A 14473-nucleotide genomic window follows, 5' to 3' on the forward strand; every position below is an offset into this window, starting at 1 on the left:
AGCCATGTTGGTGACCCATGCTGTAGCTCATAAGTATTTATGCAACTGAACTTTCAAGCTCTAGGATTTGAAATGTGAATGTTAACTCTTAGTATATAACATTGCTAAAAGATTTGAAAAAATACTTTGTAGGGTATTTTTAGCAAATATTGTTAGCCAGGATTTACTTGCTGACATTTTTGTTTGGCATATTGTAGAAAATGGTAAAAAATTGAGAATATTACCAATTTATCAAAGATGTATTGTGGTAATATTATTGCTATAGTTATTTATACATTTGTGCAATCTAATCCTAAGCATGTTTACTCAGAAGACTTAGTGTGCTGAATGTGATTTTACTCCCAAGTATGCATAGGATTGCAGTCCTTATTGTACTAAATGATGCTAACTAAATTTGTCTCTCTGGAAATAATTTTTAACTGTTGTCAGGTGTTCACAGACATCTCATAATTCTTATCTTCTGTTCTAATTAGAGGGTCTATTATGTTGCCCTTAGTATATCTATATTTATTATTTCAATAATTTACAGTGGACTTGCTTGCTCTCTTGAAATGGAAGGCTTATCCAGATCGTGTAATGGATATCTTAGGAAGACTGAGGCATGTCAGCGGTGAAGAAATTGTTAAGGTACAAAGTCCCCTCCAAGTTGTTATTAATGTATAGATATTGTTATAAACATATAGCACATCAGTGGTTCATGAGATCAATGTTGGAACTATATAGTCGGAAGGATGTGGAGCTGCTGTATAGCTGCTTTTCCTCAGGTAGCATGCCATCACGTGGGTTATAGTACCTCCTAGCATCCAAAGGCAAGAATGCAAAGGAGTCAAGACCCCAGCTGCTCCTTTTGGTCCCACTCCAGTTCATTCTTGCCTTCGTCTGAGGCAGTTCTCTAATTCTCTTCTCTACTTTACTGTATTTGTTGGTCTGTGTGTTTGGGATTGCGTGTGGAGATTGCGTGGTGAGAGAGTGTTTGGTTTTGTTTGTTTTCGTGGGGGTAAATTTTTCCTGCCATTGGGATCTGCTGAGGCCTCTGTAGAACTTCCAGTCCTCTCCACCTCCTCGGTCTCTCCACCTTCGTTGCTCGGCTTGCAACTGTGGCCCCATAGATCTCTCAGTTTGGTCCTCAGCTTGACCCAGCTTGTTTACCTGACAGACCTTTCTTTTTTATCTTGCGGCTGCAGCCCGCAGGTTCTTTAAACTTCCCTCTTTCCTGGAACGGGGTTTGCGGCCATGGCCCTGGATCTTTCCCTGGCCAGAGCACACAGCTATGGCTTTGGCCAGCTGTGGGGGCAGCAACGTTGGCTGACGCTCTTCTTGACCGGGGCTCATAACTATGGCCCCGGTTCTTTTCCTGGCCAGAGCTCATGGCAGTGCTGGTCAGCACCCTCCTCGACCGGGGCTCATGGCTGAGGCCCGGTGCTTTTCCTGCGGTTCCAGCCTGTGCTTTTCTTGGCTGGAGTGCACAAAGGCTCTGGCTGGTGCTTTTCCTAGCTGGAGCTTGCAGCTGCAGATCCGGCCAGCTGTGTGGGCAGCAGCATTGGCTGGTGCCCATCTCAAAAGGGGCTCGTGGCTGCAGTCCCGGTGCTTTCCCTGGCTGGATTTCACTGCTGCGGATCTGGCCGGCTGTGTGGGTAGTGGTGCTGGCTGGCGCTGTTTTTGAACGGGGCATGCAGTTGCAGTTCCAGAGCTTTCCCTGGCATCCTTTTCCAACGGGGCTTGCAGCTGCAGCCTGGATCTTTTCCTGGCTGGAGCTTGCGACTGCAGCTCCAGCTTGCCATAAGCACAGCAGCCCTGGCTAGGACCCATCTTTTGGCTGGGCTTGCTGAGGGCAGTGGCACTTTCTTGTGTCTCTTCCTATTTTGACAATGCGATGGTGAGCATCTCTTTTGCATGCCTGGCTGGGCAGAGGAGATCCTCTTGGAGCTTGCAGCTTTGACCTGGCCCATTGGGTTTTTGGCCATTCCCTCCCTTTTTGCCTGACTGCCATTTTGCTGGTTCTCACTCCTTCTCCTGCTCTCCTGCCATTGTTTGCATTTTCCCACCATGTTGCTTGCATTTTCCCACCCTTTTTTGTTTTTTCGAAAGCTTGGCTAGATCATTTCTCTTTTCCCTCAACTCCATTACGTTGTCTGTCTCCTGCTCTCCCCCCTCTTCGGAATGAAGGAAGGGAGAGTATACAGGTTTTTTAAAAATAAAAAAGACTGTAACTTGCAGTCAGTGCTGCCCACACCCTTTATTGTGTGTGTGTGCCTTAGCCTTAAATCACCATACCCCTCCACCATGTCTTAGTGCCTCAGTGTGCATGTTGGAATTACTACACCCTTCCTATAGTGAGTGTGTTGAACTTTAGGTACCGCACCCCTAGATACTGCACCTCTCTACTGTGTGCGTGTATTCCAGCTCAGGGTCACAGCCAATTGCAGATTTTCTCATTTAGCTCTCTAATGTGGAACAGCATTATTTTCCTGTCACACATCTCAATCTGTTATGAGATCCAGGCATCAAGTGCAAGGCCTCCAAGCATCAGTTCTCCAAGATCCATTCTATGACTGTTGTCAAAGCCAAGCACTCCCTACTCAGCTGCCTGCGTCTCTTCCAGCCTTGCTGGGAGCATCCTCTACCTTGGTCACTATTACCATGGAGTAGACTGATTGGAGGTCCCTGGTAGTGGTCAGGAGTTCCTTCTTCCAGTGCACCCCTCCACTGCTTACCAAACTTCTGCACGTGCACTGCAGGTTCGCCGGTTGCTGGTTTTGCCCTCCACTGCCAGTGAGTCCAGCTCAGGGGCTAGGGCTCAGTCTCCTGACATCGCCATGCTGGGGGCCTCCTCAGCTTCCACTTACCTGTTTGATGCTGCTGTCAGGTTTTATTTGTCCTTGGCTGCATTTAGAGGTCAAACCACTCCCCTCTACCGTGTGCAGTTATTTTTGCCTCAGCTGCATTTCTTTCTTTCTTTCTTTCTTTCTTTCTTTCTTTCTTTCTTTCTTTCTTTCTTTCTTTCTTTCTTTCTTTCTTTCTTTCTTTCTTTCTTTCTTTATATATATATATATATAAACGTAATTGTGATTAACCAAACAGAGGTTTTTATTATATTAACAAAATGTTTCAGCTTCCGCCTTCATCAGCTGCTAACATTTTGTCTGTTAGCAGCTGATGAAGGCGGAAGCTGAAACGTTTTGTTAATATAATAAAAACCTCTGTTTGGTTAATCACAATTACCTTTATATATATTTTAGGTGATTAACGGAATCCTTATAGGGATCCAGAGCAAGCTTGAGTGAAGTTCTGTTTGTTGCTTTCAAAACTCTCTTATATATATAATATATATATATATATATATATATATATATATATATATACACACACACACACAAACATCCCGCCCTTCCTTCCAGCAGGAGCCCAGGGCAGCAAACAAAAGCACTAAAAACACTTTAAAACATCATAAAAACAGACCTTAAAATACATTAAAACAAAACAGTTTTAAAAACATTTTTTTAAAAAAGCTTTAAAACATCTTAAATAAAAAGGGTTAAAAACATATTGCTTAGAGAGAAAAAAGTTTTTTAAAAAACATATTAAAAAGCAATTCCAACACAGATGCAGACTGGGATAGGTCTCAACTTAAAAGGCTTGTTGAAAGAGGAAAGTCTTGGCTGCATTTAGAGCTCAAACCACTCCCCTTTACCGTGTGTGGTTATTTTTGCCCTTGACTTGCATTTCTTGACTGCATTTAGAGCTCAAACCACTCCCTATACTGTGTGCAGATATTTTTGCCTTTGGCTGCATTTCTTGGCTGCATTTAGAGCTCAAACTGCTCCCCTCTACTGTGTGCAGTTATTTTTGGCCTCACTAATCCACCACATCCCTCTACCTGTGTATGTGTTGATTATTTATTTATTTATATACCGCCCCCATAGCCGAAGCTCTCTGGGCAGTTTACAGCAATAAAAACATTAAAAACAAATATACAAATTTTAAAACACAAAAAACAATTTAAAAACACAATTTAAATTTTAAAAAATGATTTAAAAACACATGCTAAAATGCCTGGGAGAAGAGGAAAGTCTTGACCTGGCGCCGAAAAGATAACAGTGATGGCGCCAGACGCACCTCGTCAGGGACATCATTGCATAATTTGGGGGCCACCACTGAGAAGGCCCTCTCCCTTGTTGCCAGACTCTGAGCTTCCCTCACAGTAGGCACCCGGAGGAGGGCCTTGGATGTGGAGCGTAGTGTATGGGTGGGTTCGTGTTGGGAGAGGCGTTCCATCAGGTATTGTGGTCCTAAGACATGTAAGCCTTTATAGGTTAAAACCAGCACCTTGAATCGAGCTTGGAAACATACTGGCAGCCAATGCAAGCAGGCCAGAATCGGTTCTGTATGTTCAAACTGTCTGGTCCCTGTTACCAATCTGACCGTTGCATTTTGCACAAGCTGCAGTTTCCGAACCATCTTCAAAGGCAGCCCCACATAAAGCGCATTGCAGTAATCTAGCTTGGAGGTTACCAGAGCATGGACAACTGAAGCCAGGTTATCCCTGTCCAGATAGGGGCATAGCTGGGCCACCAACCGAAGTTGGTAGAAGGCACTCCATGCCACCGAGGCTACCTGAGCTTCAAGTGACGGAGATGATTCTAGGAGAACCCCCAAACTACGAACCTGCTCCTTCAGGGGGAGTACAACCCCATCCAGGACAGGTTGGACATCCACCATCCGGTCAGAAGAACCACCCATTAGCAGCATCTCAGTCTTGTCTGGATTGAGCCTCAGTTTATTAGCCCCCATCCAGTCCATTGTCGCAGCCAGGCACCGGTTCAGCACATTGACAGCCTCACCTGGAGAAGATGAAAAGGAGAAACAGAGCTGCGTGTCATCAGCATACTGATGGCAATGCACTCCAAAGCTCCAGATGACCACACCCAACGGTTTCATGTAGATGTTGAACAGCATGGAGGACAGAACTGACCCCTGAGGAACCCCATACTGGAGAGTCCAGGGTGCCAAGCAATGTTCCCCAAGCACCACCTTCTGGAGTTGACCCACCAAGTAGCAGCAGAACCACCACCATACAGTCCCTCCCACTCCCAACTCAGCCAGTATTTCCAGGATACCATGGTCGATGGTATCAAAAGCCGCTGGGAGATTAATCAGGAATCTATCCATATATCACCTGGTACCGCTCCCCTCTACTGTGTGTGTGTGTAACCATGGCTGTCACCCTGTGCTGTTTTTTATGGATACCGCTATTGAAGCACAGCGCAGTGATATGCAGCAGTAGCCATTTAAGTGGCCATCAGTTCCATTTATTTCATGGCCTGCAATTCCACTGGAAGCAGTGTTGATCTGCAATTTGGGCTTTATCTTCTGTGCATTGTTTTTCCTATGGGTGATACCTTGGTACCTCAAGCCCTAAGGTAAGCAAGGCAGCTAACTTGGGCGTTCCAAGTATTCCTCTTCAGTAGTTGCACCTGTGCAGCAAGGTGTGGTGTCGATGGTGCTTGTAGTGGAGAGAAATTGGCAGCACTTTATCAGTCTGTCCAGTGACTGTGGAAAGGGCTTAGCTGTTCCACTCAGAATCCTTGGGCAGAAAAATGGCATAGTCCTCTGCTGAGGAATTTCCCACCATTTTTTTTTCTCTTGGTAAATTCATTTTAATGTTCTCTATCTAATCTTCTTTCTTTGTTTTTATCATTAATTTTTATTCAAATTTTCAAAGACAAAAAACAAAACAAAACAAAAATAATTAAACAGTAAAATAAAATGTTGACTTCCGATTTGTCGCAGATCAGTTATAGGTCTACAATATATAACAATCCTGTCTCTTAAATTATATTATCAAATCACTTTCCTCCAGTAGTTATCTTAATTAATCATCAAATCTCATAAACATTACTTTATTCTTTCCACAAAAAGTCAAAGAGAGGTTTCAATTCTTTGAGAAATATATCTATCAATTTTTCTCCAAATAAGCATGTCGATTAATCCATCTCGTTCAAATCTATTAGGTCCAATAATTTCAATAGCCATTCTTCCATTATCAATGTTAATTCCATCTTCCATCTTCAATAATCCTGTTAAGTCCAGTAATTTCAGTAGCCCTTCTTCCATTATCAGTATCCCATAATAATCTTGTTGTCATAGCCATAGTCCAAATAAACATATTGATTAATCCATCTCATCAAATCCGTTAGGTCCAATAATTTCAATAGCCATTCTTCCATTATCAATATTAATTCCATCTTCCATCTTCAATAGTCCTGTTAAGTCCAGTAATTTCAGTATCCATTCTTCCATTATCAGTATCCCATAATAATCTTGCTGTCGTAGCCATAGTCATATAATAAGAGTCTGATGGGAATTTCCTTTATCACAAATATTTCCTTGTCATCAATTCTGAATATGTTGCTGAAATATTGTTGTAAAGACATATCTCTGTTCTTCTTTTTTACAAAATGCACTGGCTCATCTCTTGAGAGTTTTTCCATTGTCACATATCTGTAGTTAATTCCATAGATTTTTTCTATGTCAAGCTCCATCACATCATTCCAGTCCAGAAAATTATCCAAGACATTGATAACTTTATCTCTAATATCTTCATTAATTTCTTCAGAGACAACGTTGAATTCCAAACAGTAAACTTTGTTTCTAATATCCATAAACTCCAGATCTTTTTCCAATTCCACATTTGTTCCAATCTCCAGGGCTTGTATCTTCCCTTTAATATTTCTTTTCTCATCTCTGATCTCATCAATCTCCTCTCTCACAAGATCCCCTATTTCTTTAAGCTCCTGCGTCATTTTGCCCAATTCAATTTTCATCTCCTTTCTACCCTGTCTCAGGGTTTGTTTCGTTATCTCAATCTCATCCATTATTTTCTGAAACATAATTACTTCCAGAGTCTCAGCCACTTTCTTGATTGCCATTCTTAAAACCACGGGGAAAAAAAACACCACTTCTTATTTCAGCAACAATTGGGTTAATATTCCAGGCTTGATGACATCACAGTGTAGACAGAACAGCCTGCCATCTCTTATATGTTCAGGAATACAAAACAAATTTAGTTCCCAGCATGAAAACAGTTAGTGGCGTCGTGAACAAGCAGATTCGTCAAAATGAAATAGACCAGAAAGAAAATAGTCCCAGACATATAATATTCCAAAGTTCATAAATCAAATTTATTCATTTATTTTTTCTCCTCGGAATAGAAATCCCTCTTCCGTTTGTATCTTTAGAATGCACTTCCAGGACAGCTTTTTGCAATAAAAACAAAGATAAGCTTTTTCAATTTCTTTCCTCCTTAATTTCGTGAATAAAAGAGAAGAGTTATAACTCACCCAGAAATTCTTTATAGCTGATTCATTGACAAATCTCTTTTTGCTGCAACAATTTAAATCAAGTGAAAAAAAAAACAGAAAGAAGGATGCTTGCCTGTTAAAGTCCGTTTTTCTTTGAAGAAAAGATAAACGTGTCGCATTAATCAGTTAGAGCTTGTTTGGAAGTCCATCCGGCATTGCTGGCTGAATCTTCTCTCATAAATTAATGAAATCCAGTCCTCCCAACAAAAACAGGCTTTTGTGGTTAATCTCTACGTTTCTCCCTGCCCGGGAGAAAATCTTTACCAGTCAAAAAGAATGTTCTGACTGATTTTAAAACTGAAAAAGCTTCTTCTGAGACGAGAGCTCGTCTCAAAAAGCAGGCACAAGCGAAGTCACCCTTCCCAGAAGTCAGGAATTTCCCACCATTTTTATGGTATCTCTGTTCCCACTTGGTCATAGTCTGTCTAGTGAGTGTGAAAAGGGCCTAGCCGTTCTGTTCAGAACTTTGGGCAGATATATGGCATAGTAGTTGGCTTAGAAGTACATCCGGCCTTTTTTATTGGAGGCACCAGAACTGCAACTTCAATATTTCGAAGAGGCGTGATTTCCTAGGCCTGAACAGCAGCAGGCCATTTCCAGGAGCAACAGTAGAATAACGTCGTGACTCCTCTAGAGAACCCCAGTGTAGTGAAGGCATGTGGATTGCCTCATCAGCTTCAGCCCAAAGCTTCTGTTCTCCCTGAGCCGGAATAGCAGCAGGTCATTTGTAAAGGCAACAGTAGATTAACTTGGTGGTTTCTCCAGGGGACTTCAATGTAGTGAGGGCATATGATTTGCCTCATGAGCTTCAGTTCAGAAATGGCACAAGGCCTGAACAGCAGCAGGCCATTTCCAGAGGCAACAGTGGAATAATCTGGTGGCTTCTTTAGGGCCTCAGTGTACTGAAGATATCTAAACTGCCTCATGAGCTCCAGTTCAAAGCTCCAGTCTGTTCCTCTGAACAGTTGCAGCCCTTCATAATTTTTCCAGTCCTTTATAGCTGTCTGTGCAGATGTTTGCAGGTTTTCATAACCTGGTGACTCCTCTAGCGGGCTCCAGTGTAGTGAAGGTATACAAATGGCATCGTGACTCTGAACAGTTGCAGCCCTCCAGTGTGCTTCAGTGTAGTGAAGCCATACAAATGGCATCATGACCCTGAACAGTTGCAGCCCTCCAGTCTGTTCCTTCAAACAGTTGCAGCCCTTCATAACTGTGTAAACTCTTGCAGCCCATCATAACTGTCTGTGTAAACATTTGCAGCCCATCATCTCTGTCTTTGTAAACCTTTGAATTTATCCAGTGACTTCCTTACAGAGGAGGATCTTATTGTCATCCCAGTGGGAAAAAGTAAATAAGCAAGATAAGTGAATTAAGCTGAATACAGCTTTGTTTATTACATGAGGTGTCCTACCCTATCTATTTCTAGAGTGTCATTGCAAAGCTCCAGTTTGCTATTCTGATGCAAAGCTCCAGTTTGATACTCTACTGTCAGAATAAATTTTTAGATTTATCCAGGGAAAGTTCTAAGGGTCTCGTAGCTATCCTCCTGGGTAACCGTTACTTAGCAAGATAACATAAATATAACTGGTCCCTCAGCTAAGTCTTGCTCTTCACCAGCAGTTTCCTGGGAGACTTAAGACAGTTCCAAATTCCATGTAGCCTTTGGTAAGGCTTATTTTTCATTTTGCATAACTAGACTCAAGGTTACTCACATGGGCATATATGTGCTGAGGTGCAATTTTCCTGGAAGGTGGTGCTTGTTCAGTCAAGTTCTGACCTTCATCAGCAGCCCCTGGACGACTTATAACAGTTTAAAATGCTATATTCCAGTTACCAAAACGTTTACCTTTGGTAAGGCTACTTCACTGTTCAATTTGTGTTACTGGACCTGAGGCACACTGGCTGGAGTTGAGGGCAGTTCATCTGGCCTTTGCCACTGCCAGCCATGACAATATCTACATGAAAACACATTTGAACCGGCAAGGGGGCACCAGGGCTCAAACCTTTCAGGCAAAGGCCACACTAATATTCTGTTGGGCTGAGAGACACCTGCTGTTCTTGAGGGCAGAACTCTTCAGCGGGGTTCTGAAGGTCACTGCAGATTGGCTGAGCAGGCAGCAAGTGATTCCAGGGGAGTGGAGGCTACATCCAGCAGTGTTTCTCCTTCTCCAACATCGTTCTGGCACTCTGACTGTGGATCTGTTTGCCTCGAGTCACAACTCTCAGCTTTTTTTTTTCTCAAGGTATCTAGATACAAAGGCCAAGTCTGTAGATGCTCTCCTCATTCCTTGGCTGGATGGCCTCCTATACACATTTCCTCCCATTCCCCTGCTAGGCAGAACACTGAGGAAGCTTTGACGTGAACAGGTTCATTTGGTTCCATTAACCCAGTACTGGCCACACCGACCGTGATCTCCTTTTCTTCTGAGTCACACATCCTTGGAGGCTGCCAATGAAGCAGGATCTTCTCACAAAGGCATCCGGATCCTGACTGGATGAATCTGACAGCTTGGTGTCTGAGTGGACACAGTTGCTCAGCACAGTTCTATTGCAGGGGGTTATTGATGCCATTACGGTCTTTAGACGGCCATCGACTATCGAATTTACCTGTACATGGCCTGCATTTGCCAGCTGGTATGCCTCCCATGGTCTCCTTTCCTACAGAGCCACTGTCCTACTATTTCTCCAATTTTTCTGTTAATTCGTTGAGTATCCCCATGAGCCTCTGTTAAACCCTCTGTTAAATGGTTTGAAGGGAGTTGCTTCGTTCGCACTGGCTCATTGTCTTCCATCCCAGAGATTACAGTAGGTGCTGAAAGCACTGCAGCACCCCTCATTTGAGCCCTTCAGAACTGTGCCCTTACGAATGCTCTCTTTCAAATGCTCTCTTTCAAGATCCCTTATTTAGTGGCTGTCACTTTGGCTAGATGGGTGTCAGAGCTTGGGGCACTGTCATAGGCCCGCCATCTCTGAGTATTTCATAAGGACTTAGTTGTTTTACGTCCTGTCCGCCTTACCCAAAGTAGGCTCTGTGTTTAGTTGTAACCGGGACATGGTACTTCCATCTTTGGTCCTAATCCTGCTCTTCTGCTTGAAGAAGCCAGACAAAACCTGGCATTCTTTAGACATTTGCAGAGCTCTCAAAGTCTACTTTTGCGATACCTGAGACATACAGCTAATTAAATCTTTGTTCGCATTCTACTGCATTGCCCTGGCCTACGAGTCAGTATCACGGCATATCCTACTAGGTCTGCAGCCACCATGGCTGCATGTGTTACTAATACACCTCTTGTAGACCTTTGCAGGGTGGCAGGGTGGTCTACTCCAGATCAGGCACTATAAGATTGACTGCCATGTCTCTTCTCACATTTCCTCCGGGAGGCATGTTCTGCAACAGGCTGTTTCTCATGTTTAGGCAGTGGGTAGCCCTACTAGGGCTTCTTTGGGTACATTCCCCATGATGGCATGCTACCTGAGGAAAACCTGGTTTTCCCAGGTATCATGCCATCACGGGCCTCCCTGATGAAGGCTGCCTGGGTGTATTATTTGGTATCACCTTTTCATACATATATTCAGTGGTAAAGCTTCTTCAATTAGAGTAAGTTACAAGGTTTAATGAGTCAAGACCTTTGTATATGTGTTCTGGCTGTTGCTGCTCCTTTATTTGTGTAGTTGCTCTTTTCCTGGCTGGTCTGCCTGTCCTGTATGTGACTGCCATCAAGATGTCTCACTTTGGTCTTGTCTCGAATGAACTAGAGTGGGACCGGAAGGAGCAGCTGGGTCTTGACTCCTTTGCATTCTTGCCTTTGACTGCTAGGAGGCGCTATAATCCACATGATGGCATGACACCTGGGGAATCCACCTTTCAGGTGAAACATGATCCGATCTCCTGCTCCCTTCCCCTCTGGTCACATCTAGTAATGCATACTGCATGACATACCACCATAATTATATGATTGTATCCAACACTGTACAACATCTCTTTCCTCTACTCTCTCCTGCAGCTTCTGCCCATCCCCAAACCTGCTTCAGAGGGTCTCCCAACTCTTTGAGCAGATTTTGAGTAGGGAGCTGTAGGGAGGAGGAGAGGAATGGAAAGTTTCATTTGAGCAGAGGTCTGTGAGAACTAGGAACAAATACAATTTACTGTATTTATATAGGAATAAAAAAGTTGATATAATTGCAGTGAAATAATTCTATATAAGGGAGTAGTTGTTATATAGGGGATAACATTGATTTCAATGGGTCTTCATCCATTGAATCCAGTGTGCTAGAATTCTGCCCAATTTGGCTTTGGTATTGAATTTTCCATTAATTTGCTTATTCTCAATCATTGAGGATCAGATTATAATGTAGCAAATTTCCGTGGCTATTTTTTAAAATGGACTTTTTAAAAAAAAAATCCTCTAAAACATCAATTTTAAGAATGATAATGTATCAATATTTCCTTTTAAAATATAATTTCCTTCAAAATAGCTAAATGAAATATTGATATTTCCTTTAAAATATCAATGTTAATATCAATATTTTTCCCAAGTGAAAAAATATGGATTGGTAAAAGCAGCAGCTAGCAGATAATGAACAAACTTGAATCAATGCCAGCCTGTTACATCGCTGGAATGCTTTCAAACCTGTACCAGCCAACAGGAGGATGAGCTTGGTGGCTCCACCGAGAGTATCTGGACAAGGAAACAGGGCAAGGAATAAAGGGAATACTACCTACCACCCAATCAAGGAAAAGATGAGGATGAAACTTTGCAAAGCAAATTGCCAGTGTTTCGAACAGGCATGATGCAGTAATAATGGGGGACTTCAGTTACCCAGATATCTGGTGGGAGACAAATTCTGCGAAACATGGCCCCTCTAAGAAATTCCTTACTTGTGTTGGAGATAACTTTCTCCAACAGAAAATGGAGGAAGCCACTAGAGGATCAGCTATCCTTGACTTGGTGGATGACTTGGTGAACGAAGTGGCAGTTACGGGAAGGCGAGTAAGGTTCCATGGCAAGTGACCCTAATGAGAAAAGTCCAAGATGGGTGGAGATTCTAAACGACAAAATTCTAAAGGTGCAATGGCAAACAATTCCATCAAGGAAGAAAGTGGGAAGACAACAGAAGAAGCCAATGTGGTTTCACAGAAAGCTTAGGGAAGACTTGAAAACAAAAAAGGACACATACAGGAAGTGGAAGAAAGTCCAGGCCACAAAGGAAGAATACAGACAAATAGCACATAATTGCAAGGGTGGTGTTAGGAAGGCTAAAGCTGAGAATGAGCTGCGATTAGTGAGAGGTGCCAAAAGGAACAAAAGAACTTACCAGGAAAAGACAGAGAAAAGAAATGGTGGTATAGTTGCTCAATGAGGATGGCAAAATGATAACAGATGACAAAGAAAAGGCAGAAGTGCTCAATTCCTACTTTGGCTCAGTCTTTTCCCAAAAAAGGGTCTATGACCCTCCTGGGAAATGTGACGTTGAAGAGACAGGATTGCAGCTTGAGACTGATAGACAAATGGTCAATGAATACCTAATCACTTTGAACGAGTTCAAATCTGCAGGGCCTGATGAACTGCATCCTAGAGCATTGAAAGAACTGGCTGAAGAACTCTCGGAACCGCTGTCTATTATCTTTGCAAAATCATGGAGGATGGGTGAAGTGCCAGATGACTGGAAGAGAGCTAATGTTGTCCCTATCTTCAAAACGGGCAAAAGGAGAAATGTGGGAACTACAGACCAGTCAGATCCCTGGGAAAATTCTGGAGCAGTTTATAAAGCAGTCAATCTGTAAGCACCTTGAAAACAATGCAGTGATTACTAGAAGTCAATATGGATTTTATCAAGAACAAATCCTGCCAGATTAATATTTTCTCATTTTTTGATCGGGTAACCTCCCTCATTGATTGTGGGAATGCTGTGAACATAACATATCTCGACTTCAGGAAAGCTTTTGAAAAAGTGTCCCATGGTATTCTGATTAGCAAGCTAACTGAATGTGGGCTGGATAGAACAACTATCAGGTGGATCCACAGCTGGCTCCAGAATTGTACTCAAAGAGTGCTTATCAATGGTTCCTTCTCAAACTAGGCAGAAGTAATGAGTGGGGTACCACAGGGCTCAGTCCTGGGCCCAGTGATCTTCAACATTTTTATTAATGACTTACATGAGAACATGCAGGAAATGCTTATCAGATTTACAGATGATACAAAATTGGGAGGGATAGCTAATACCTTGGAATATAGAAACAAAATTCAAAGGGATCTTGATAGGCTGGACCTTTGGGCTGAAAACAACAGAATGAAATTTAACAGGGAGAAGTGGCAAGTTCTACACCTAGGAAAAAGAAAGAAATGCACAGTTATTATGTGGGGGATGCTTAGCTTAGCAATACTACATGCGAGAAGGATATTGGGGTTGATGTTGAACACAAGTTGAATATGAGCCAACAGTGTGATGTGGGTGCAAAGAAGGCAGGTGATACTTTAGGCTGCATTAACAGAAGTATAGTTTCCAAATCATGTGAAGTATTGGTTCCCCTCTATTTGGCACTGCTTAGGCCTCATTTGGAGTACTGCGTCCAGTTCTGGACACCACACTAAGAAGGATGCAGATAAACTGGAACAGGTTCAGAGGAGGGCAACAAGGATGATCAGGGGACTGGAAACAAAGCCCTATGAGGAGAGACTGAAGGAACTGGGCATATTTAACCTTGAGAAGAGAAGACTGAGGGAAGATATGATAGCACTCTTCAAGTACTTGAAAGGTTGCCACACAGAGGAGGGTCAAGATCTCTTCTCGATCGTCCCAGAGTACAGGACACGGAATAATGGGCTCAAGTTACAGGAAGCCAGATTTCAACTGAACGTCAGGAAAAACTTCCTAACTGTTAGGATGGTACAACAATGGAACCAATTACCTAGGGAGGTGGTGGGTTCTCCAACACTGGAGGCCTTCAAGAGGCAGCTGGACAGCCACCTGTCAGGTGTGCTTTAATTTGGATTCCTGCATTGAGCAGGGTATTGGTCTTGATGGCCTTATAGGTCCCTTCCAACTCTGGTTCCATGATCCCATCCCTAGTCTACTCTGAGTATGACTTGGTTGATTATCACCCTGTGTAA

At 42.9% G+C, this 14473-nt stretch overlaps 1 protein-coding gene across 7 annotated transcripts in view; it reads left to right on the top strand.

The window, feature by feature from the left end:
- DOCK3 (dedicator of cytokinesis 3) overlaps nucleotides 1–14473 on the top strand; it is a 463693-nt gene that overhangs the window by 212864 nt on the left and 236356 nt on the right. For all 7 annotated transcript variants that reach the window (XM_061617883.1, XM_061617886.1, XM_061617884.1 and 4 more), the window contains exon 19: nucleotides 530–627. In XM_061617883.1, the coding sequence (XP_061473867.1) occupies nucleotides 530–627 (98 nt within the window). The remainder of the gene's footprint in view (nucleotides 1–529; nucleotides 628–14473) is intronic.

Source organism: Rhineura floridana, chromosome 3, assembly GCF_030035675.1.
Source record: "Rhineura floridana isolate rRhiFlo1 chromosome 3, rRhiFlo1.hap2, whole genome shotgun sequence".
In the NCBI taxonomy this organism is placed as follows: Eukaryota; Metazoa; Chordata; class Lepidosauria; order Squamata; family Rhineuridae; genus Rhineura; species Rhineura floridana.